The sequence below is a fragment of the Oncorhynchus nerka genome, linkage group LG16 (assembly GCF_034236695.1).
Source record: "Oncorhynchus nerka isolate Pitt River linkage group LG16, Oner_Uvic_2.0, whole genome shotgun sequence".
Taxonomy (NCBI): Eukaryota; Metazoa; Chordata; class Actinopteri; order Salmoniformes; family Salmonidae; genus Oncorhynchus; species Oncorhynchus nerka.
This window is the reverse complement of record NC_088411.1, coordinates 13858244-13882498: the sequence shown is the minus strand read 5'-3', so window position 1 is coordinate 13882498 and position 24255 is coordinate 13858244. Positions and strand designations below refer to the sequence as shown.

The 24255-nt window shown below is 40.6% G+C and overlaps 3 protein-coding genes across 4 annotated transcripts; 1 reads left to right on the top strand and 2 right to left on the bottom strand.

Moving 5' to 3' along the window:
* Positions 1-1295: 1295 nt before the first annotated feature.
* Positions 1296-4758, bottom strand: LOC115144564 (phosphatidylinositol-glycan biosynthesis class F protein-like). 2 transcript variants are annotated; one of them, XM_029685609.2, is made up of 6 exons: positions 4517-4758; positions 3790-4052; positions 3568-3659; positions 3323-3439; positions 2940-3048; positions 1296-2761 (listed from the first exon to the last, which is right to left on the bottom strand). In XM_029685609.2, the coding sequence occupies exons 2-6, from the start codon at positions 4015-4017 to the stop codon at positions 2648-2650; spliced, it is 660 nt and encodes a 219-aa protein (XP_029541469.1). In that variant the 5' UTR covers positions 4018-4052; positions 4517-4758; the 3' UTR covers positions 1296-2647. The 2 variants fall into 2 exon arrangements, with proteins under 2 accessions (XP_029541469.1, XP_029541471.1); XM_029685611.2 differs by having other exon boundaries at positions 3790-4047.
* An 84-nt stretch (positions 4759-4842) lies between these two features.
* On the top strand, positions 4843-8531 carry LOC115144071 (cysteine-rich PDZ-binding protein-like). The gene is made up of 5 exons (XM_029684757.2): positions 4843-4954; positions 5268-5333; positions 5438-5492; positions 5560-5681; positions 7987-8531. Exons 1-5 carry the CDS (start codon positions 4939-4941, stop codon positions 8049-8051), a joined length of 324 nt encoding a protein of 107 aa, XP_029540617.1. The 5' UTR covers positions 4843-4938; the 3' UTR covers positions 8052-8531.
* A 486-nt stretch (positions 8532-9017) lies between these two features.
* gch2 (GTP cyclohydrolase 2) lies at positions 9018-18150 on the bottom strand. The gene is made up of 6 exons (XM_029684756.2): positions 17711-18150; positions 13562-13671; positions 13125-13180; positions 12182-12213; positions 11975-12059; positions 9018-11840 (listed from the first exon to the last, which is right to left on the bottom strand). The coding sequence occupies exons 1-6, from the start codon at positions 18006-18008 to the stop codon at positions 11711-11713; spliced, it is 711 nt and encodes a 236-aa protein (XP_029540616.1). The 5' UTR covers positions 18009-18150; the 3' UTR covers positions 9018-11710.
* Positions 18151-24255: the final 6105 nt, after the last annotated feature.

The following is a 24255-nucleotide window of genomic DNA, read 5'->3' as shown; positions in this document are numbered from 1 at the left end:
GTCTTACTCTTCTCAACGAGCAGCGGGTGCAGCTCATCCCAAAGCACTCACAGGCGGCCCAGTCCTCGCGCAGCAATCCCTCCCAGCTGCAGTCAGAGCAGGAGATGTTCAACCCTCCGTGTCCAGACTGCAAATGAATCGCGCATACGGGAAGCCGCCGCTGGCTGATCCCACCCTGGCTTACATTAAAAAAACAATTAACCCGAACTAGGGCCAGACTAGTTACCATAATTTTCTCACATTGCCATTGACAGTTTTTTCTATTGTCTCTTTTTGGTCCATTTAGATTGTTAATGTAGATTGTATCCGGAAAAAAAAATATGGTTAAAAATGTTCAGGTTTTACTGTGACTTGTTGTGGGCTCCTAAGTGAACCATAAGGTTAAAAACCAAACCAAATTAATAAAACAAAACTTTTGCCATCCCAAGCCCGGATAAAGGAGGGTTGGAATTGTGCCATAAAAAAAAAAAAGAATCGACAGAAGAAAGTTCATTTGTAGTTCTAAACATATTTAGGGTGTTTTTTACTCACTTGTTGTCTCTTCCATGTTGTTTCTCTCTCTCCTACAGCGTCCATCACAATTACATGCACATGGCCAATTATGCGATGATGTCATTTAGCAATTTCTAGGACAGCCAATAGCTACTTTCCTTACTGAGGAGTTGGCAACACTGGACTCAATAGCATTGGTTTTTTAAATGACTACCTCACCTGGTTCACCAACTACTTCTCAGATAGAGTTCAGTGTGTCAAATCGGAGGTCCTGTTTTCCGAACATTTTAAATTAGTAAATTGATTTTTGGGTTCTTAAGTTGCTACCCAAGCGGGCTGGTCGTTAAGTTAATTTCTCATGTTTTGACCAAGTCGTTAATTATAATAATTACATTCATTCGACGTTGCTGTGCTAAACAAATCATAGAAGCACCTTTGACAGCAATCTGTATCGGCAGATTTGATCAACCTCTTAAGTTAGCTGGGGAGTGGTGGTGAACAGCAATCTTTCCACAGATTTTCAATGCGATTCAAGTCTGAGCTTTGGCTGGGCCATTCCATTTCCCAATGATGGAGAACACTGTGCTCTTGGGAAATTGTGATGAGGCATATATCTGGGGATGGTTATAAAACAATTTCTATCTCAGAGATCTACAGCCAGTTCCTTGGAAGTCATGGTATAGTGGCAGTGTGTGTGTGTGTGTGTGTGTGTGTGTGAAATGCACAGCTGTGGCAGTACAGCTCTGTGGTTTCTGTCTGTAAAAACCCTTTTAGAAGCCTATATGGAAAAACAATCAGAGGAATAAAAAGAAACAGACTTTATTTGTCAAAAAATGAGGAAATCTGGAATATTTTTACATGGCAACATCATATTTTACAGGAGAGGGCCTGTCCACCAACAGCCCAACACATATTCAGATACCAAAGGAATACAGCAGGATTACTACTAGGATAATTTAACAGCAGCCTGGAGGAGTGACATAACAAGCATGCACATATATACAATACACACTTCCATACACATATACAATACACACACATACAATATCACTCTTTCACCACAATATACAATGTACATACATACAATACACATACATACACTACACATACATAGTACTTGTATGGATAGACGGTGCACTGTCCATCTCTCAGTACATATCAAAGCCGCAGGCTAAAGTTAAATATAGACTTAGTTTCCTCTATCGTAATCGCTCCTCTTTCACCCCAGCTGCCAAACTAACCCTGATTCAAATGACCATCCTACCCATGCTAGATTACGGAGACATAATTTATAGATCAGCAGGTAAGGGTGCTCTCGAGCAGCTAGACGTTCTTTATCATTCGGCCATCAGATTTGCCACCAATGCTCCTTATAGGACACATCACTGCATTCGATACTCCTCTGTAAACTGGTCATCTCTGTATACCCGTCGCAAGACCCACTGGTTGATGCTAATTTATAAAACCCTCTTAGGCCTCACTCCCCCCTATCTGAGATAACTGCTGCAGCCCTCATCATCCACATACAATACCCGTTCTGCCAGTCACATTCTATTAAAAGTCCCCAAAGCACACACATCCCTGGGTCGCTCCTCTTTTCAGTTCGCTGCAGCGAGCGACTGGAACGAGCTGCAACAAACACTCAAACTGGACAGTTATCTCAATCTCTTCATTCAAAGACTCAGTCATGGACACTCTTACTGACAGTTGTGGCTGCTTTGTGTGATGTATTGTTGTCTCTACCTTCTTGACCTTTGTGCTGTTGACTGTGCCCAATAATGTTTGTACCATGTTTTGTGCTGCTACCATGTTGTGTTGCTACCATGTTGTTGCTGCTACCATGTTGTGTTGCTACCATGTTGTTGTTATGTTGCTACCATGTTGTGTTGTCATGTGTTGCTGCCTTGCTATGTTGTTGTCTTAGGTCTTTCTTTATGTAGTGTTGTGTTTATATTTATTATTATTTATACAGTTTTTTTTATTTTTTATGTATCCCGGGCCCCCGTAGGAGGCTTTTTGCCTTTTGGTAGGCCGTCTTTGTAAATAAGAATTTATTCTTAACTGACTTGCCTAGTTAAAATAAATAAAAAATACAATATACATACATACATACTCTCTCACACCCACCCACACTCCCTCCCTCCCTCCCTGTCCATCACTTGCTCTTGTAGGTGAGGTGTTTCCGGTGCCAGTGTATCCAGGCGGGGGCGACGACTAGCCCAGTCAGGTAACCAATCACTCCACCCAGACTGCAGGACACAGGCCACACCTACAGGAAACAACGTTGTGATATAAATATATTGTGTAGAACAAACAGGGCTTACTGATATACAAAGTAAGGAGTCGTGTCAGCTCAACTCATTGCCTTTCTGTGTGTGTGTGTGTGTGTGTGTGTGTGTGTGTGTGTGTGTGTGTGTGTGTGTGTGTGTGTGTGTGTGTGATCTGACCTGCCAGGGTCGGTCCCAGTCCAAAGGGATAGGGAAGGCTCCCAGCCAGGCTCCCACAACACTGCAGCCGACCACCATCTGTAGAGAAGTGTCCCACACCGACATGGCCCTAAAACAAATCACACAAGTATACATATACACATTTTACACACACACATAGCATCGACATTGTGAAGCTTGTGACATAGTGGTAGAGACTGTCTACCAGTGGACATACAGTACAGACATACTGTCTCTGTCAGAGAGAGAGAGAGAGAGAGAGAGAGAGAGAAGATAAAGAAGTAGTTGGAGAGAGAGTTTGACTAGAATGTGAGAGAGAATAAGAGAATACAGAAATGCGAGACTTAAAGAGAGACAGAGGTAGACGTAGATAGAGGTAGTACCCATGTCGGCTGAAGACTCTTATCCAGGCTTGGACGTTGGGCCCGAGGACACACACACACCTCAGAGTAGTTAGACTGGTCAACAACACCGCCAGAGAGAACGTCTCCAACGCAGACCTAACACACAAACACAGTGAAAGACTCAGAAACAAAGACTTCCAAAGACTTTCAACACAACGACTTACAACACAATCTGACACACTCAATATTGGCAGGTGGAGACACACTGTCTTGGCAGAACTCACTCCAGTAACGGTGCTCCATACAGGACCACTACAGTGTGGAAGAACAGACAGGAGAGGAGCAAGTAGAGACAGGAACGCACCAACCTAGACACCTGGGGGGGGAGGGGAGATGATCACCTCATACCATTCAGTTCTCGTATAAAACTGATCAGATCTTCATAGTGAGTATGCCTTGTAGGTGAGTGTGTGTGTTTCTGTTTCTTTAGGTAACTGTGTGTGTACCTTGTAGGTGATAGTGTGTTTCTTGGTAGGGGGGCTGACCCCCAGCAGCCAGAACAGGGAGATGTTGACCACAGCGACAACCCCGGCAACAGAGTACTGCCACAGCAGGTGTGTCCCATACACAGAGAAACCCGGCACTAGCACCGCCGGCACCACTGTCGCCATAAATACCCCCGATGCCATGATGGCGTGGCTGGACGCCATATGTCTGATCTCCTCATCCCACATGGTGCTGGAGAGAGGTCTGGTCAGGACTACCTGTACTGAAATCGGAAATATAGTATCCTGTTGCAGTATTTGAGAGGAAAAGCCATAACAGGTTTTGAACCAGCAACCCCAGTTACAGGGTGAGTGCACTACCACCTGACTGTGCTATAAAGGCATGGTTAGCAGATACAGACACTCAGGTAGTCTAGTGCTTAAGCACTTTGGGCCAGTAACCGAAAGGTTGCTAGCTTAAATCATCGAGCCAACTAGGTGAAAAATATGTTAATGTACCCTTGAGCAAGGCACTTAACCCTAATTGCTTCTGTAAGTCGCTCTGGATAAGAGGGTCTGCTAAATTACTAAAATATATACATATGCCAGACCAGGCTGGATGCATTGTTAATCATCATCATAATAGTCTGAACCACTAAAACCCCTAGCAATAACCCAACAGCTATTTTTTTTTAGCACAAAACCAACTACTGCAGCTCCAGTCGGGTGGATAGTCTGAATAGCCTACCTTGAGAACCCCTTCCTCGTACTGAGATATGACGTTGAGTCAAGTTTTTCTGTCTAGCTAGCTACGGCCTTTGTAGCCTAGCTAGCTGTATCCTTCGAAATAATACAGGAGTTTACTATTCTAAATGAGACAAGTCAACTAGAGGCCTGCGTGGCTGTTTTTCAAGATTTCACACCGATATTGTGGTGGTCATTCATCAGACTCCCTTCCGTAAACATTCAGCCGCGCAAGGTCAGACGCTTACATTGACTGACATATTTGTCAACCAATAACGGTTTACCACTCCTGCGAAACCAACCAATCAGGTTCTGAGGTCCCAGAGGTTGAAAACGGAAACAGGACGTTTACAACTGACTAGCTACACATTTAGGTCCAGTTTATTAGTGGTGTTAGCAAAAAGTGTTGTACAAAACAAAGAAACTATGGTTTGCGACAATTGTAAGTAAGTTCTGGATAATTAGAAGTTATAAGAAGATAACTAACGTTAACTGGCTAGCTGCCTAATTGTGTTTATCTCAGCTAACTGTTGTGTTGCAGAAGGCTTGTTTTGTTGTGTAGTCTAACGTTACCTAGTTAACATGCCCTATTGTGTATCACAGACCGAACGGGAAGTGTTTGTGTGAGTCCTGCAGCTAACAATGAATTCCTATCTCTCATCTCTCCCCATCTCCTTTCAACATCTACTCCTATTTCGGACCTTTCCTTCTCTCTTTCTTCACCTCGGCCTCTATTGCTTCTCTTTCTGTCTCAGGTGAGAAGAAGCTGGGCAGGGTGATAACTCCAGACACCTGGAAGGATGGAGCAAGGAACACTACAGGTAGATATAGGACTCGTATTATAGAGACAGAATTGTGTATTACACATAGTATCAAACTATTCACAACTATGTATTCACAACCGTACACTGTATTATGTTTGTAGAGAGCGGTGGGCGGAAGCTGAATGAGAACAAGGTTCTGACATCTAAGAAGGCTAGGTAAGACAGCTGATGTTGTATATGGTCAGATGATGGTAATGTTACGATAATATGATTCTGTCAACAGGTTTGATCCTTATGGGAAGCCAGGAAAATCAGGAAAGTCGGGCTTTGGCATCTGCCGAATCTGCAAGAGCTCTGTTCACCAATCAGGATCTCACTACTGCCAGGGCTGTGCCTACAAGAAAGGTACTATATCTGCCTACACACTAGTGATGCGTGGGTTGACTCATAACCTGCAGCCCCCAGGGTTATATGTGCGGGTCGAGCGGGTTTGGGGTCATAAAATATTGTGTGGATGAAGGGTGGGCGCGATGTATAAAGAGAAAACAATGCATTAAAAATCCATAAATGCGGCGGCAGGGTAGCCTAGTGGTTAGAGCGTTGGACTAGTAACCGGAAGGTTGCAAGTTCAAATCCCCGAGCTGACAAGGTACAAATCTATCGTTCTGCCCCTGAACAGGCAGTTAAACCACTGTTCCTAGGCCGTCATTGAAAATAAGAATTTGTTCTTAACTGACTTGCCTAGTTAAATAAAGGTAAAATAAAAATGTATACTTGTACAATTCTATAGGCTACATTGAGGTTTTTATTCTAATTATATTTATCAGGCGTTAGGCCCTGAATTAGGCTTACGCACTAACTGTACACTTGCCAAATACACACCAATTGCCAAATGCTTTTGGGAACTTGGGCAGAAAAAATTAAAGTTGATCCACTGAGGCAAAAAGGACAATGTCGTAGTTTAATTCAATAAGAGAAAAGCTGCAAAATGGAGAGTTGAAAATAAAGAGAAGGGAGGGCCAGAACAGTAGCCTAATGTTTGGGAAATATGTTGATTGTGAGGCGCTATAGATATTCGACAGGGACTTCAAATATGGGACATCAATATAACTGAAAAGTTCAGATGGGTTAAATGGAATAGTAGTCCTAACTGAAATCTGGACACTGACTGTAGGTCTATAACCTCTCACATAGCCTATTATAATACTAACTCCTGCAGAAGTATTATATATTTCTTACAGCATCTTGAGAGAATGAATGCGCGATTAGGGACCGTCTGTAAAGGTGCTATCTTTATCAGCAGCTGATAAAATATGCATCCAAGCTGAAGGGAAATCTTATCAGAAACATGTTGGGTTGTTTTCACAGCTTTTAATTCTATTAAAACCAGTCAAACTGATGTCATTTGTCAATTTTACACACAAAATCATTCCCATTTTTGCATTTTCTCCCCGTTCCCTAAATGCCTTTGCTGCAGGAGAGAAGCAGAGATGAAAGCGAACGTTACCAATGTCAACTAGATGCATTAAAAATCTAACTAGATTGATGCATTCATTCTATCGATTTATGACATTTTCTGGTGAGCAAGGGTTTATTTAGTCTTCTAGGGCAACAAGTAATTACAGATGAGAAGCTGCATGTATCTAAACAAGTTGACTAACAAATAGCCTACCAAAATGCCGGAAATTATAAGCAGAATCGTGTCTTTAATTGGGCTTTAAAAAAGCAACAACCTGCACCCCCTGTCAAAAAATAGTTAGCGCATCTCTGACTGTACAGCGCATTTTCTATATTTGCGGGTTAGGGTCGGGGGCGGACCTCAGATTTTCAGTTTATCACATATAGTCGGGCGGTGTGGATGAACAAACAGCTGACCCGCGCATCACTACTACACACCCCATCTTGTCTGCCATTTTGGTTGCTCTTGTAGGTGAAAATCCATGACAATGTTTGATGTTCCAGTATCTAGACTGTTTTCCCAGAAGTATTGAGACAGAAAACATAGGGTTAATTAATAGACATGTGTAAGCAGGATAAAGGCTGAGCTCAGGTGAATGGACAGAGCAGGATAAACAAAGAGTTAACCATTGGACATGTAAAAACAGAACGGAAGCAGAATCCATGGGAGTGTACAGACTGGGTCAACATGGAGTTAATCACTAGATATGTAAAAACAGAACTGAAGCAAAAAATGTGTACCTTAATTAATATAGGCACCAAAAGCCATGTATCTGTAATAAGAACATATGTTTGTACTAATCAAGTAATATTAGAAAATAAGTTATATTAAGAAAGTATATATGCAATAAATTTATTATTTATTTGTATTAACACTATGGCGCCGCCACCAATATAATCTAAACTGAGCAGATGTGGGCATTAACAAACAATTATTGGGACAGGAAGATAATGGTGGCTCAAGGCCAGGGGGAGTTAATCATCTACATAGAGGGGAATGACCATGTGTGTTATTTGAAGTTGGAAACCTATAAAGCTTGAATGTAACAAGAAAATGAACTTGTTCCATGGAATTGCTCGGCTTCTGTTACTTTGTAATAAAGTCTATTTGAATTTACAAGTTCCGGTATCTGACAAATATTTGATTCAATATTTCCACAACACTCTCTAAGAAGCAAATTGTCATTCAGTGAAGATGTAATAATGTTCACAATCTCCCTTCTCTCCCCCTTTTTCTCTCACTCTCTCTTAGGGATCTGTGCCATGTGTGGGAAGAAGGTTTTGGACACCAAGAACTACAAGCAGACCTCCGTCTGATAGTCTTCTGACAGGCCACCAGTATAACCAGAGAAAGAAGGGGAGGAGTGAGAAAGAAAAGGAGGGAAAGGGGAAGGAAGGTGGGCACGAGAAATGACCGCTTTATTGTGTAGCAGGCTTGCTTTGACCCTGTCTAAATCTCTCGTAGCAGAGATACAGTCAAAGGGTTCTTACTCTTTCCAGCTCTCTCGTGTGTGTGTGTGTGTGTGTGTGTGTGTGTGTGTGTGTGTGTGATGGAGCCCTCCCTATTGTACAGATCCTATAACCCTCTGCAATAAGTGGCCAGTACTGTTCCACACACCAAATCCGAGACTACTTTTAGTTTTAATACCTGGACTGATGGCTTCTCTCCGGTCGTGTCAAACCTGCTCTGATACAGGAGTTTCCTTTTATCAATTCATTGGAAATTATATCAAGTGTCATGTTTTTGAGTGTATTAATATAATACATATGTAATGGCAATTAAATTATTATTCATCATCTTTGTTTTGTCTCAGACCAAAACATTCCAACAAATGTCTGTTTGTTGTACATGCTCTTATTCAATAAGCTTGAAGACAAGTCACGACCCTGTTCTCTGTATCGTTCGGTCACCTGTACACGCTGCAGTGATTGGTTTAGAACCTCTGACATCATCATGATGTGACACGGCATGCTGTAACTTCCTGTGTGACCCAGGATTCAGGTTAGATGCCGTGTTCACGTGCTAGTCGGAACTTGGAAACTCTGAAATGTTCGACATGCTAACTGGTTGAACGTGGCACGTGTACAATGGCACGTGTACAACTTCAACCAGTTAGCAAGTCTGAAATGTCAGAGTTCTGACTAGCATGTGAACGCGGCAGGAGAACAGAGGTTGGCTGAGTCATTGCAGCTGCCCACTGACATTTAAAGGCACCGTCTCCCCTCAGGCTCTACCCCAGCAAACACACACCCAGCCCATTACAAAGAAACAAAGAGCCACTCTATTGTGGTGATCTAGTTTAATTGAGAGAACACACAACATAATGATGATTCATGAAAACAAATGGCAACATAGACAGAGTAAAACACTGTTAGACACATACTAGGAAATATAGATCTAGAACACCTGTTGGCTTATAAACTGTAGAGATGCTTTTGCTGACCAGTGCTGAAATACACTTTTTTTCAAATGTTGGTTACAGATATTTTCCTTTATTTTACATACAGATGAAACATTATGGAGTCTTAACAGGCTAATCTGCTGTTGGAAAAATAACTTTTGGTAAAAAGATGAGGGATGGGGCTGGATAAATCAAACCGCTCTAAAAATGTATAGACCGAGCTATGTATGCAAGGACTGACCATCCACGATATCACAATTATAGTTTTAAAATAAATCTTCAGGATTGGTGGGTCCCCTGCGGGACGGTTGAGCTAACATAGGCTATTGCGATTAGCATGGGGTTGTAAGTAACAAGAACATTTCCCAGGACATAGACATATCTGACATTGGCAGAAAGCTTAAATTCTTGTTAATTTAACTGTACTGTCCAATTTACAGTAGCTATTACAGTGAAATAATACCATGCTATTGTTTGAGAGTGCACAGTTTTGAACATGAAAAGTTATTAATAAACAAATTAGGCACATTTGGACAATCTTGACACAAAAGTTTGAACAGAAATACAATGGTTCATTGGATCAGTCTAAAACGTTGCACATACACTGCTGCCATCTAGTGGGGGGAAAAAATCTAAATTGCACCTGGGCTGGAATAATACACTATGGCCTTTCTCTTGCATGATCTTTTACCAGATCTAATGTGTTATTGTCCTATATTCTTTTCACATTTCCACAAACTTTAAAGTGTTTCCTTTCAAATGGTACCAAGAATATGCATTTCCTTGCTTCAGGGCCTGAGCTACAGACAGTTAGATTTGGGTATGTCATTTAAGGTGAAAATTGAAAAAAGGGGGCAGATCCTTAAGAGGTTGTTTTGAGACTATACAGTGTTTGTTTATATTTACAAACATTTGAGTAAATCAAGCATATATGTTGGGTTCTGATTGGGTGTAACAGTTGAACTAAGCTCATTAGGCATATAAGTTATATTTCTCAAGAATCAATGGGTAAAAATAATTAATTTTACAAGTCCAAAAATGTATGTAGTGACTGCAGATTGTCCCTTTAAAAAGGGACATTCCACCACTTTTCACCCTCAGTCATTATGTCTATAAATGAAAGGTTATCAAACCCATTCACAGGGTTGGTTAACTCTGGAGATTCCTTTGGCTTTTAGAATTAGGTAAATCAGCCTTTAATTTCCTTGCACCTTAAGTGTGGAATGATCTACATACAATCCACTTCAAACTTGGAGGAATTGATACCTCTAGAGCATTTCAGATGGTTGTTCCGGAACCTTTTTACTGAAGAATGTCTGTTTTTTTATGATTGTGTTTTTCTTTTGTGTATAATAACATGTATTTAATTGTTTTGTAGTTTAATGTGTATTGTTGTGCTAAACAGGGCTCATCTGGAAAAGAGACCTCGGCCTTAACATTGACTCCCTGTCAAAAGAAAGGTTAAGTAAGTAAAAAAATACAAATCTCCAGCACCATACCAGTGTCTACATATGTGAAAACGGCTTGTTTCTACATTCTGTAGGTAAAATAAGAGGTCCTAAAAAAGTGCAACTTGATGACAGTAACTAGGTTCCACCCGATCGGTGTGACAGATTTTCATGTGAATATTCAAAAATCTGCATATAAACAATATGCACATTTTCCCACCAGAGATGTATTTCCATCAAATGTACTTGTTGTGGATAAAAGGCTGTGCATGATGACGTAGTGCACATAAAAATAACTTTTGCGGTTAAATATACAAGTAAAAAGAATACAAGTTAAATGGGTTTCCATTGCATTTTCAACTCTACTGATGCTTGTCACAAAACTGCTAGGTTATATCCGGTATGTGCCCACTCTGGTCATATCACAAGAATAAGCCTTGATATTTAATATAAAGGAGTGAATTTCATTACTTATTTTATCTGTAGCCTAATAAACTGCATGATTTCCTGAGACGTAGTGGGAGTACCACACAACATATTGCGTGACTCCAAATGTACTTTAGATAATATGGTTATTCTATCAATATTTGCGCATAAAGGCATTTCCCACCGCAACTCCTCATATAATTATTTTTACAGCCACAAAAAGACACCACCTTGTCTAGCGTATTTTGTTTTGTCGACATTTGGAAAGTTTACCGCCAAATTTTCTATTTCCATCAGGTCTGTTGTGACATTTTTTATCCGACATGTACTTTACTCACGTAAAAATGTTGAGTGGAAACCTGGTTCATGAGTTGCATTAAAAAAGGTAAGAGGTAGGGCACTTTCCTGCTCGCAGTATCACAATAAATCTCAGTCTTAACTAGTCATATCTAGTGCTTATAACTAGTGTATATATATACCTTTCTATACAGTAGAGATCATGTTTTAAGACTGTCAGGTTTTCTAGCTGAGGTTAGCTGAAGGCACCATAATTATAGCCTCTCATAATTATAGCCTGCATTGCCTTTTGTGTATATAAGGCTTCTGTGAGGTGTATGGAGTAGTCTTAGGAACTCTACCCTAGAACATGTGCTTTACAGGGTCAGGGCAGGGGCTAGAGGTCAGGGGTCAGAGATGGTTGCTAAGCAGTCTTGGTGAGTCGTAGGAACTCTTCTCGAGTCTTTGGATCTTCTCTGAACACCCCCAACATGCAGCTGGTCACAGTTCGACTGTTCATCTTCTGAACCCCACGCATCACCATACACATGTGCCTGGAACACATTATGAAATACAAGCCAACACAAGAATGCCCCGCTTTACTCTCATGATTAACATGTGATTTTTAAGTCTGGAACTTCAAGCACCTAATAAACATTCAGAGGTGGTGAGAGTGTGTAGTACTCACGCTGCCTCTATAACCACAGCCACACCAGCTGGCTGTAGAGCTTCTGATATCGCCATGGCAATCTGCTTGGTCAGACGCTCCTGGACTGGGGAGGGGAACACGCACAGAATGTTGCCTATTTCTTACAGTAATGTTTCGTGTATGTCCTTTGAACTACAGTATGCGTACTGTGTATGTATATTTGAGTAAGCCCTCTGCCATTCTTACCTTGGAGCCTCCGACTGTACATCTCAACAATCCTACAGACACACACAACAAACAAACAGTTACTATCACAGTAAGAACATACACACACCAGTGGAGGCTGGTGGAATGAGCTATAGGAGGACGTGCTCTGTGTAACGGCTGGGAGAAAGAAAAAAATGGAACGGAGTCAAACGTGGTTTCCAATATGTTTGATCCCGTTTACATTTATTCTATTCCAGCCATTACACAGAGCTTGTTCTCCTATACCCCCTCCCAACAGCCTCCACTGACGCACGCACGCACACACACACACACACAGAACAATAATATAATACAGTAGAATACCATCAAACATATAGCTAATTGGTGATCAGGTTTGATAATGATTAATGTCTTCATAAATAGAGAGATGACCCGATACACAATCTGTCAATCATTCTATCAACCTGTCGATCACTCTATCAATCTGTCAATCATTCACTGCCTGCCAAAACATTATCTGAAATTGTTAGGCAAGATCTGATCAATGTGCATGTTTGGAGTGAAATATACAAAAGGGTTGAAGGGCTATAAAGTATGGGGAGAGAAATAGAGACAGGGAGGGAGGACAAGGGAGAGACAGAGAGAGCCTGTGATAATAGAAGAATGATTCCCACTGGTCTGGAGGGATTTTCTCATGGTCTGGGAGCGGCTAGGTCTGGGTATTGTGTGTGTGTGTGTGTGTGTGTGTGTGTGTGTGTGTGTCTGGGGTGAGACAGGATATTAGCAGTAGGGCTTACAGTCTAAGCCTCCAGGTCAAAGAACTGAAATAACAGAAGAACTCAGCCACCCAGCACTAACACACACACACTCGGGTAGCCCGACCATTCCCTGCCCCTGTCATGAGCCAACCAGCTTCTCCAATACACACACTACGTATGGACTGTGTGTCAGTTGTGTGTGTGTGTTTGTACTGTATACTCACCTAGCCAGCTTGCTAAGCCCGACCACCTTCTTATTTGGCAGGTATCCGATATGTACCTGGGTCAATGCAACAGAGTAGAAATACAGGTCAGAGTTCAAACAACCAGAGCAGAGTTTCAAATGTGACCTGCTCAGCACACATACAGCATCTTCATACTGTTTGTAAACTCGACACACAACACCAGACTGGCATCAAAGCTACTGTGTGCTAAACCAACTCTGTGTGTGTGTGTGTGTGTGTGTGTGTGTGTGCGTGCGTGTGTATGCGCGCATGTGAGTGTGTCCCATTGCTCCCTATCCAGGACAAAGAACCCAATAACCCCCCCCCCATACTCTCTTTCCAACAGAACACACTCTCTCTCTCTACCATTCTTTGCTCTGCTATTCTCTGTCAGCCACTCCCCACCCCACTTTCTGTCTTTAGAGCCCCAGTCTTACCCTGCCAAAAAAGGGTACAAGGTGGTGTTCACAAAGAGAGAACATTTCAATGTCTTTTACTATCACTATCTCGTCATGGTCCTCGTCAAATATGGCATCATTCAGGATGTCTGTAGAGAGAGCGAGAAAGAGAGAAAGTTCATCAAATTGTTATAAAAGCCTATCAGTATTGTTCAACCTCTGGTCTACAGTTGAGTAACAGGTGGTTGGAGGTGGGGAAAGACTTAGACCAGGGGTGTCAAACTCATTTTGCCTCCGAGGCAGCATTTGGTCTTCAACTAGGTCTGGGGGGGGGGGGGGGGCGCACTGAAAAAGGCTGTATGTTTGACACCCCTGATTTAGACCATACAAACAAGAGACTGCTCTATTCTAATTACAAGAAAACGGATCGTGAACGAAAATACGTATCAATGACATAACACCAACACACACACACATTCTTAGATTACAGGTTAAAAATTGTCAGATTATATAACCGCACCACACGCGGATAAAGACGACGCACGCGGTTTTGGCGAGCTCCTACAGCCAGGACCGATAAGCACGAGTCACCGGCTTTAGCGCTAACAGCAACATCTGTCTTGATGAGAATTGGAAATCGTGTTAACACATAACTAAAAGTTAGGTTTCGATTAACCCACGCAACTGCCTGATAACGAGATAAATAACAAATTATGCATATAGCTGTTGAGTTCAATTCAATTATGTAATTTGGATCCAAAAATATATTGTTCAAGATTTGAGAGAAACATAAACACTGTAAAAAGTGGGATAGCACTTTCATTCAGCTGAAGTGCTTTTTCTGATGTGTACAATCCAAAATTACGCTGTGGTTCATTAAACCTATTCTATTCAATTTGTCAGAAATCAAAAAACGAATTTGACAGATCAATGTGATTTTTTTAATGATAGGAAAGCTTCTAAATTGCTTTCAACATCTCATGCATATTCGCATTGCATGATGGTGGGTGCAATCTTGCGATGGCAGCCTATCAGAAGAGTTGAAGGCGTGGCCTATTGTGGGCCTGGCTTTTGGTTTGTTGTTTTAGTCCACCCGTGAGAGTAAATGTAATTCAAGGTAATATGTTTATTTTTTTATGTACTACTTTATATGTTCACTGCCAGCACTGATATCTGCCTAAGTACTGCCATCGCTCATAATGAGGTGGTCATCATTTGGTTACGAAATTGTAGACAGTTAATGTGAATGTCTTATGTACAGAAAGTGTTTATCTAAAGTAATATCTTGATTAACAGGATATTGTTGAATTGCTTATTACCCAATTAAATAACCTTGTATAGGTGATTCCAAAGTGAAAAATCAACTTGGTACAACATTTTTTTTAAATGGTTTGTATGTATATTTAAGTGATAATGCCTGAGAAACCGGTGTTTGGAGGATATATTGGCATGGGTGTTGTCGAGGGTGAGGACCAGCCAATATATCTTCCAAACACCGGCTTGAAGGCATTATCACTTTTATACAACGGGTTACCAACATATTCAAATAATTATTGATATATTTTCATTCCTTTTTTAAAAAATGTATTAATTCATACTATTTCATCCTTCCACAAGATATAGTCCCAAACTGGTTCGTCGTTCGTTCTGTTGGTTCGGTTTGCCTGTTTTTTTTTGTTCTACATCTATGGACGCGACCTAGTCGTTCGTTCTAAATGTTCCATTGCCATACTGGCTGGCAATGTTCTTATCCCTTGCTTGCTAGCTAGCCAACTATGGCTAACTTAGTCTCGTCAAAGAGTGCTGCCAAAATAACAGAAAAGTACCTGCATTTGCGTTTGTTTAAGCTGTTTTCTAGTGACATTTATGTTGCAATGTTGATACAAATCTCCGCTGTTGAAATCTAAATGTTAGTCTAAAAGAAATGTGAGATCATTTCTAGATGTTTTTTTTATAGTGGGTTGATGAGACAGTGGATTGCTCAGTCAGAGTAAATAGGCAGTGTGTGTTAACTTGCGGAATAGACACAGGCTGGAATGTGGTTTTAACCAATCAGCATTCAGGATTAGACCCACAGTTGTATATACACAGTTGAAGTCAGAAGTTTACATACACCTTAGCCAAATACATTTAAACTCAGTTTTTCACAATTCCTGACATTCAATCCTAGTAAAAATGCCCTGTTTTAGGTCAGTTAGGATTACCACTTTATTATAAGAATGTGAAATGTCAGAATAATAGTTGATAGAATTATTTATTTCAGCTTTAACCCATACACTAATTTAGTATAACCTATGTCAAACATTTCAAGTAGCCTTCCACAAGCTTTCCACAATAAGTTGGGTGAAGGCCTCCTTGCTCACACACGCTTTTCAGTTCTGCCCACACATTTTATATACTATTGAGGTCAGGGCTTTGTGACGGCCACTCCAATACCTTGACAATGTTGTCCTTAAACCATTTTGCCAAAACTTTGGAAGTATGTTTGGGGTCATTGTCCATTTGGAAGACCCATTTGCGACCAAGCTTTAACTTCCTGACTGATGTCTTGAGATGTTGCTTCAATATATCAACATAATTTTCCTTGCTCATGATGCCATCTATTTTGTGAAGTGCACCAGTCCCTACTGCAGCAAAGCACCCCCACAACATGATGCTGCCACCCCCGTGCTTCATGGTTGGGATGGTGCTCTTCGGCTTGCAAGCATCCCCTTTTTTCCTCCAAACATAACGATGGTCATCATGGCCAAACAGTTCTATTTTAGTTTCAGCAGACCAGAGGACATTTCTCCAAAATGCAGTTGCAAACAGTAGTCTGGCTTTTTTATGGCGGTTTTGGAGCAGTGGCTTCTCCCTTGCTGAGCGGTCTTTCAGGTTATGTTGATATAGGACCTGTTTTACTGTGGATATAGATACTTTTGTACCTGTTTCCTCCAGCATCTTCACAAGGTCCTTTGTGGTTGTTCTGGGATTTATTTGCACTTTTTGCACCAAAGTACGTTCATTTCTAAGAGACGGCTGCGTGGTCCCATGGTGTTTATACTTGCGAACTATTGTTTGTACAGATGAACGTGGTACCTTCAGGCATTTGGAAATTGCTCCCAAGCATGAACAAGACTTGTGGAGGTCTACAATTTTTTTTTCTGAGGTCTTGGCCTATTTCTTTTGATTTTCCCATGATGTCAAGTAAAGAGGCACGGAGTTTGAAGGTAGGCCTTGAAATATCTCCACAGGTACACCTGTGGTACACCTCAAATGATTTCAAGTCTATCAGAAGCCATGACATAATTTTCTAGAATTTTCCAAGCTGTTTAAAGGCACAGTCAACTTAGTGTATGTAAACTTCTGACCCACTGTAATTGTATGTGAAATAATCGGTCTGTAAGCAATTGTTGGAAAATGTTGTGTCATGCACAAAGTAGATGTCCTAACCGACTTGCCAAAACTATAGTTTGTTAGCAAGAAATTTGTGGAGTGGTTGAAAAAGGAGTTGTAATGACTCCAATGTAAGTGTATGTAAACTTCCGACTTCAACTGTAATATATACAAACTTTTTATAAATACATATATATATATATATATATATATATATATATATATATATATATATATTTTTTTTTAAATAAAAAGTGTATTTATTTATTTATATATAGATATATATATGTATATCTATATATATATACATATCTATATATGAATAAATAAATTTAAAAAGTATTACAAAAAATATATATATATAACAAACAAAAAATATATATATATGTATTTATAAAAAGTTTGTATTTATTAGGTTTAACCAAAGGGGAAAAGTAAATTGAGTGTTTAAAGAAGTAGGCAGCTGAACTAATAATCAAATAACAGTTGGCAGCGAATCATATATTTGTTTTCAACAAATGTTTTTTTTTTACAATTTACAGTGTAGGAAGGAATGTGTTCCTAGCTCTCTATTCTCTCTCTATCCTACGTTTGGCACTCTCCTGCTGCTCATCTTTGATAAATGTATTCTTATTTTGTTTCTGCACCAAAAACAAAAACCTATAGGCCTATAGGTTTGCATTGCTTTTGCATCAGCTTTTGAAATTGATGGCAAAAACAGGGTACTGATATTCAAGTTGGATGTGCCCTTTACTTTTAGCATATTCCCCCCAACTATTAATCGACCAAATACTGAGTCCCACCGGGTCTTACCGTACACGTCCTCGTGGTATCCCTTGGTAAGGAACTGCATTGCCTTGGCGGCTCTTAGAGGCGTCCTCAGGAGCCCCTGCCGGTCCGTGTCCTCCCCGAGACCCCGCAAGATGCTGCTGTACGCTGCTTCGAGTGCCGGTAACCGGGACTCATCCTCAGCATCTTTACCGGACGTCTCATGCTGTTTCCGCTGCTGTACGGTGGTCTTCTTGGTCTCGAGGCTCAACTCACTGAAACCGTTATTATAGTAGAAATCTGTCACCAGCTGCTTCCCGGTCCCGTTACAATGGCTGTTCATCGCCGTTGGTTTTTAGTATTCGATCTGACAGAGGGAGAAACAATATACAGCCTTTCTAACTCAAGAAGTTGCTGATTGTAAACGCTAGTTGTCGTTTTGTTGTCCGCCAAGCAGTGACCAGCAGCAGATTGTCCATGGCCCTGACCTGCGCTCCGTTTATATACCAGACCTACAGCAGCCGCGTGCGCACGGTGCCAAACCAAACCTCGCTCCGCATTTCGTCACGCTAATGAAAAACATCGGGTGACGCCATCCTGCGCTCCAAGGGGTTAGTTCGTATGAATTGTCACGACTAGAAAAGCTTGCTTGTCTGTTGTTATCAATTCGTTAACTGAATGTTTGATTGTTTGTCATATCTGATTGGATTAAAAAAAGGATTGTCATGACTTGATCATCGGTCATTATCGATAATAAGCCCATATTCGCACGGAACGAGTATTAGTACAGAACGTTGATTATGTAACTATATTATCCCAGAATGTCTGTTATTCCAGATAACGATTCGGAGGGGATTCGTTTTTTCCAAACTGCCCGATGTAATTCTTTATTTTTGTTGTTGTTGTTTATAAGCCATACCAAACAATCGTTGGTATAGATAGTGTCGCCATAATATTTGAATTGAGGAATTGTGATCATTTTAGCGATCCACAATAGAAGACGTCCTAAATGTCCCCTCGTCTTCAGATGTGAGCCAACAGCGCCCTTGATATGCATTTTTAGTCTATGGATGAGAAAGTTAACTTGTCATTTCCAAACGTTAGCTCAGTTGTATTATGCTTTGCGATCTACTAACAGCAAGGTTATAAAAAACATAGTATATTACGAAAAAGGGATCTGCTATGGTTACAAGCCAAATAACCCTTATTTGACACTATATATAACCATTATTTTGTGTGTGTGTATAGTAGTTGCGAATCACAACTTATTTTTAATTATCTATACAAAATATAATTGGTTTGACTTGATTACCTGGGGCAATGGACATTCACAACCCGGATCGTGGGAAGTGACAACGAGCTCTTATAGGACCAGGGCATAAATAATAATATAATAATAATCAATAATTTTGCTCTTTATTTCACCATCTTACATATAAAACCTTATTTATTCATCGAAAATTGTGAATAATTCACCACAGGTTAATGAGAAGGGTGTGCTTGAAAGGATGCACATGACTCTGCAATGTTAGGTTGTATTGGAGAGTCTCAGTCTTTAATAATTTTCCACACACAGTTTGTGCCTGTATTTAGTTTTCATACTCGTGAGGCTTGATAATCCACTCTCACATAGGTACGTGGTTGCAAAGGGCATCAGTGTCTTAACAGCACAATTTGCCAAGGCAGGATACTCTGAGCGCAGCCCAATCCAGAAATCTGACAGTGGTTTCTGACTAAATTCAATTTTCACAGAACCGCTTGTTCAGATATTGGTGTGGACTGGAGGCAAGGCATGAAAGGGATAAGGAATCCAGTTCTTTGTGTCATCCGTTTCGGGGAAAGTACCTGCGTAATTGCGCATGCAACTCACTCAGGTGCTTTGCCAAATCACATTTGACATCGTCCGTAAGCTTGAGTTAATTTGCACACAAAAAGATCATACGATGATGGAAAGACCTGTGTGTAGTCCTTGTTAATGCAGACAGAGAAGAGCTCCAACTTCTTAATCATAAAATATAGTTGCGGAGATGTAATCCTTGATTCAGATCATTCAGGCAAGAAATAAAATCACCCAGATAGGCCAGTCATGTGAGAAACTCGCCATCATGCAAGCGTCAGACAAGTGAAAATTATCGTCAGTAAAGAAAACTTTAAGCTCATCTCTCAATTCCAAAATAGTGTCAATACTCTGCCCCTTGATAAACAGATGACTTCTTTCTGTATGTTGTAAAAGCGTTACATGGTCGCTTCCTATATCATTGCATAGTGCAGAAAATACACAAAAGTTCAGAGGCCTTGCTTTAATAAACAAAGTTCACCATTTTCACTGTAGTGTCCAAAACGTCTTTCAAGATGTCAGGCATTCCCTTGGCAGCAAGAGTCTCTTGGTGGATGCTGCAGTGTACCCACGTGGCGTCGGGAGCAACTGCTTGCATGCACGTTACCACTCCACTATGTCTCCCTGTCATGGCTTTTGCGCCATCAGTACAGATACCAACATGAGCAGCAGCTACGTTTGGCTACATATGGACCATTCCCACGAGAGAGTAACGCTAAATGTGATTGGATGTTAATTATTTGACTAGGCTACCTGTATTTGACATTGTGTTGTTATTTCGCTGAAAAGCAGATAGATTAATTAGATTTTTGGCAGTAAAACGAGGCTACTCTGGCAACAAAAAAAACTCACCCAAATGTATAGCCCAGTTGGAAAAAATAAATGGACTGTTAAAAATGTCATCGCATTTTTATTTGGCATACCCCGACGGCATTGCGCGTACCCCTGGGGGCGCGAGAAGTATGCAAGTATGAGATCTTTCTAGGAACAAATTGCTGTTTGCAAATTACTTTGAATTTCTCTGCAGTATTTTCAGGTATCATACATTTAATTGCAGCTTTTGACTTTTTCGGTGGCATGTTGAAAAAGTAATACATTTGTTGAGCATCACAACTTATTTATACTTATTATCTGTACAAAATACCATTGGTTAAACGGTTTGACTTGATTACCTGGGGCAATGGACATTAAGGATCTGCCCCTTTTTAAAAATGTTCACCAAAACTGACATACCCAAATCTAACTGCCAATAGCTCAGGACCTGAAGCAAGGATATGCATATTCTTGATACCATTTTGAAAGGAAACCCTTTGAAGTTTGTGTAAATGTGAAATGAATGTAGGAGAATATAACACAATAGATCTGGTAAAAGATAATACAATAAAAAAAACATGCTTTTTTGTAATTTTTTTGTACCATCATCTTTGAAATGCAAGGGAAAAGCCATAATGTATTATTCCAGCCAATGTGCAATTTAGTTATTGGCCACTAGATGGCAGCAGTGTATGTGCAAGGTTTTAGACTGATCCAATGAACCATTGCATTTCTGTTCAAACTTTTGTATCAAGACTGCCCAAGTGTGCCTAACTGGTTTATTAATAACTTAACTCCTCAAACAATAGCATGTTATTATTTCACTGTAATAGCTACTGTAAATTGGACAGTTCAGGAATTTAAGCTTTCTGCCAATATCAGATTTGTCTATGTCCTGGGAAATGTTCTTCTTACTTACAACCTCATGCTAATCGCATTAGCCTACATTAGCTCAACCGTCCCATGAGGGACCCACCAATCCTGAAGAGGTTTTAAGGAGAATGGGCATTTACAGAATGTTTAGATAGAAATGTATTGTGCAGATCAAATTTACTGTGAGATAGATTTGAATAGCATAGGACATTGTGGGTGCTCTATTCATTGTATTTATGTTTTCAACATGCAGTTCCAGATACAGCCCTGGCATTAGTTGAAGGTATCCAATCCAATAGTTTCTGAAAAGTGGTCACTTCCTGAGATCTGTATTCAAATATAAACAAAAATAAAGTAGTTGCATTCTCAGATCTGTATTCAAATAGTTTTAAAAAGTAGTGCTTTTTGGGGATCTGTATTCAAATAGTTGTAGTCAGCTCCAAAGTAACTATTTGTTCGCCACTAAAAATAGTTACCTTCCACAAAGCATAGTTAAACTACAGTTATCCTAGGTCTGAGTGTATGTGTGTGCGTGTGTGTGTGAGCTTGTGTGTGTGTTTGTGTGTGATGCTGCAGTAGTAATCTACTGTAGTCTGTCACTCTGGGCCTCTCAGGTGAATCACTGCTATGTTGTAATCAACACATTTGCTGTCGTTATATGAGTTTCAGGCATCTATCAAACAGCAGAAGTGGTTCATCAAATGGTGGGATGATTTTGACAACCAATTCTTTTTGTTGGACGATGTTGCCTGTATTTCCCCTCAGCAATAAAAGGACACATACAATTATTTTTATCTATGGAAATAGACACAATGTTCCAGAAAATGGATAAAGCAATGCTTGCTTATTACAGTGATAGTATCAAATGTAGGCTAAGACCACAATGTTCCTGTGCCCATTTTTAAAAAAACGACCTTGCACAATCACACTGTTCTTTAACGTTGACTTAAAAATAATTCAGAAAAACAAAGGGGATAATGGCCACCACTTAGTAAAACAAATGTAGAACATTTTGTTGTGGGCCTTTTCCCTTCAAGGCACTCTTGAGGAAAAACAAAAGGCTGAACAAATTGATTTAAAATGCCTTTATTTATTTATTTATTTAGGTAGAAATACTGTATTTAAAAACATGTTTCGGGCTTGTTATCTGCCTTTATCAGGGAGTACACTTTCAGAATCCCCTTACATGCAGATACAACTTAGCTGTGAGTGAAAGTGAATGAAGTGTTGTGCACACTGTGTGAAAAGGTTTGAAATAGAAACGGTTTGAAAAGGTCTGGTCAATGTGTGTGTGTGTCTGTCTGTTGGGCTGTCCAGTGATGATAGACAGACATCTACCATCCAGCACACACGCACACTTCTGTCTTGGTTAGACAAAGGCGTGTGTTGGGTCACTCATCTCTGTAACAGAGATGAGTGATGCACAATAACCTGGGGCAATATGGGGGAGAGAGTGAGCAAGAGGGAGAATAAAAGAGGGCGTTGCAGCCAGCAGAGACGTAGGTGGTTGAAACGCACACACCTGATATCATCTGTGTTGCCATGGCATTGGTCGCCCTGGCAACATTAAGAGATCTGTCATTTCTCACCCGTAAATAGGTATCACACACACCAAGTAGAACACAATAAAAAAAAAAAGAAGAATAGAGAACTGTGAAAACAGAGCCAGCCATCACCAGAAATGTCCAGGGCCTCGTTTCCCACTTGCCTTGTAACTAACTTAAGCATTACGATGATCGTACCAGATGCGTCGCTATTTACGAACCAACTTTTTAAAAGTGTTTCCCAAACAAGCACATAGTGTGAAGAAGGTTGGCTAAGTGCGTCGTTAGACCATGTGTCGATACTGATAGTATCGAAAGAAAAGCAGCGCTGCTCTCGGATCAGCTTTCTCCATTCAAATCTTACCTTAACATTAGAATTCTTCCACAATACTAAAGATGGATTAGATCCTAGCAACATATTTCCACCTATGGCTGCAAATAGGCTATTGAGGGGGCTTATTGTGATTACCCAATAATAATAATGCACTAAATCACAGATTGGGCCTATCATTGCGCACGTTGTCACACATCATGAAACACATTGAGGCTAAAATTACAGACAGTAACCTATTTGCAAAATAGAACTCAATTCATTGAACATGAAATTGATTTCAATATGATTGAAAAAGCCTATATCATCCCAGACACCCTAGACCCACTCCAATTTGCATACCTCCCCAACAGAGCCACAGATGACACAATCTTAATTGCACTTCACACTGCCCTCTCCCACCTGGACAAGAGGGGAAATAACTCTGCGAGAATGCTGTTCATAGACTACAGCTCAGCTTTCAACAACATAGTCCCCTCCAAGCTCATCACCAAGCTTGGGACTGAACCCCTCCCTCTGCAACTGGATTCTGGACTTGCCGACGGGCCAGCCCCAGGTGGTGAGGGTAGGTAACAATAACTCCATCACACTGACCCTCAACACGGGGGCCCCTCAGGGGTGTGTGCTTGGTCCCCTCCTGTACTCCCTGTTAACCCACAACTGCATCTATCTATACAGTGGGGAGAACAAGTATTTGATAACCTGCAAAATTGGCAGTGTTTCTCACTTACAAAGCATGTAGAGGTCTGTCATTTTTATCATAGGTACACTTCAACTGTGAGAGACGGAATCTAAAACAAAACTCCAGAAAATCACATTGTATGATTTTTAAGTAATTAATTTGCATTTTATTGCATGACATAAGTATTTGATACATCAGAAAAGCAGAACTTAAAATTTAGTAGAGAAAACTTTGTTTGCAATTACAGAGATCATACGTTTCCTGTAGTTCTTGACCAGGTTTGCACACACTGCAGCAGGGATTTTGGCCCACTCCTCCATACAGACAGTCTCCAGATCCTTCAGGTTTCGGGGCTGTCGCTGGGCAATACGGACTTTCAGCTCCCTCCAAAGATTTTCTATTGGGCTCAGGTCTGGAGACTGGCTAGGCCACTCCAGGACCTTGAGATGCTTCTTACGGAGCCACTCCTTAGTTGCCCTGGCTGTGTGTTTCGGATCGTTGTCATGCTGG

Bases quoted from the DNA above. Each gene is read 5' to 3' on its own strand.
- LOC115144564 (XM_029685609.2), bottom strand. From the start codon at position 4,017: ATGTGGGATGAGGAGATCAGACATATGGCGTCCAGCCACGCCATCATG. The intron at 3,049-3,322 runs GTACTACCTCTA...GATTTGTTTTAG, and splicing joins AGAGTCTTCAGCCGACATGG to GGCCATGTCGGTGTGGGACA. The intron at 2,762-2,939 runs GTCAGATCACAC...TGTTTCCTGTAG, and splicing joins ACTGGGACCGACCCTGGCAG to GTGTGGCCTGTGTCCTGCAG.
- LOC115144071 (XM_029684757.2), top strand. The intron at 5,493-5,559 runs GTAAGACAGCTG...TTCTGTCAACAG, and splicing joins CTGACATCTAAGAAGGCTAG to GTTTGATCCTTATGGGAAGC. The intron at 5,682-7,986 runs GTACTATATCTG...ACTCTCTCTTAG, and splicing joins GGGCTGTGCCTACAAGAAAG to GGATCTGTGCCATGTGTGGG.
- gch2 (XM_029684756.2), bottom strand. From the start codon at position 18,008: ATGAACAGCCATTGTAACGGGACCGGGAAGCAGCTGGTGACAGATTTC. The intron at 13,181-13,561 runs GTAAGACTGGGG...GCATTGACCCAG, and splicing joins TTGTACCCTTTTTTGGCAGG to GTACATATCGGATACCTGCC. The intron at 11,841-11,974 runs GTGAGTACTACA...AATGTGTTCCAG, and splicing joins GCTGTGGTTATAGAGGCAGC to GCACATGTGTATGGTGATGC.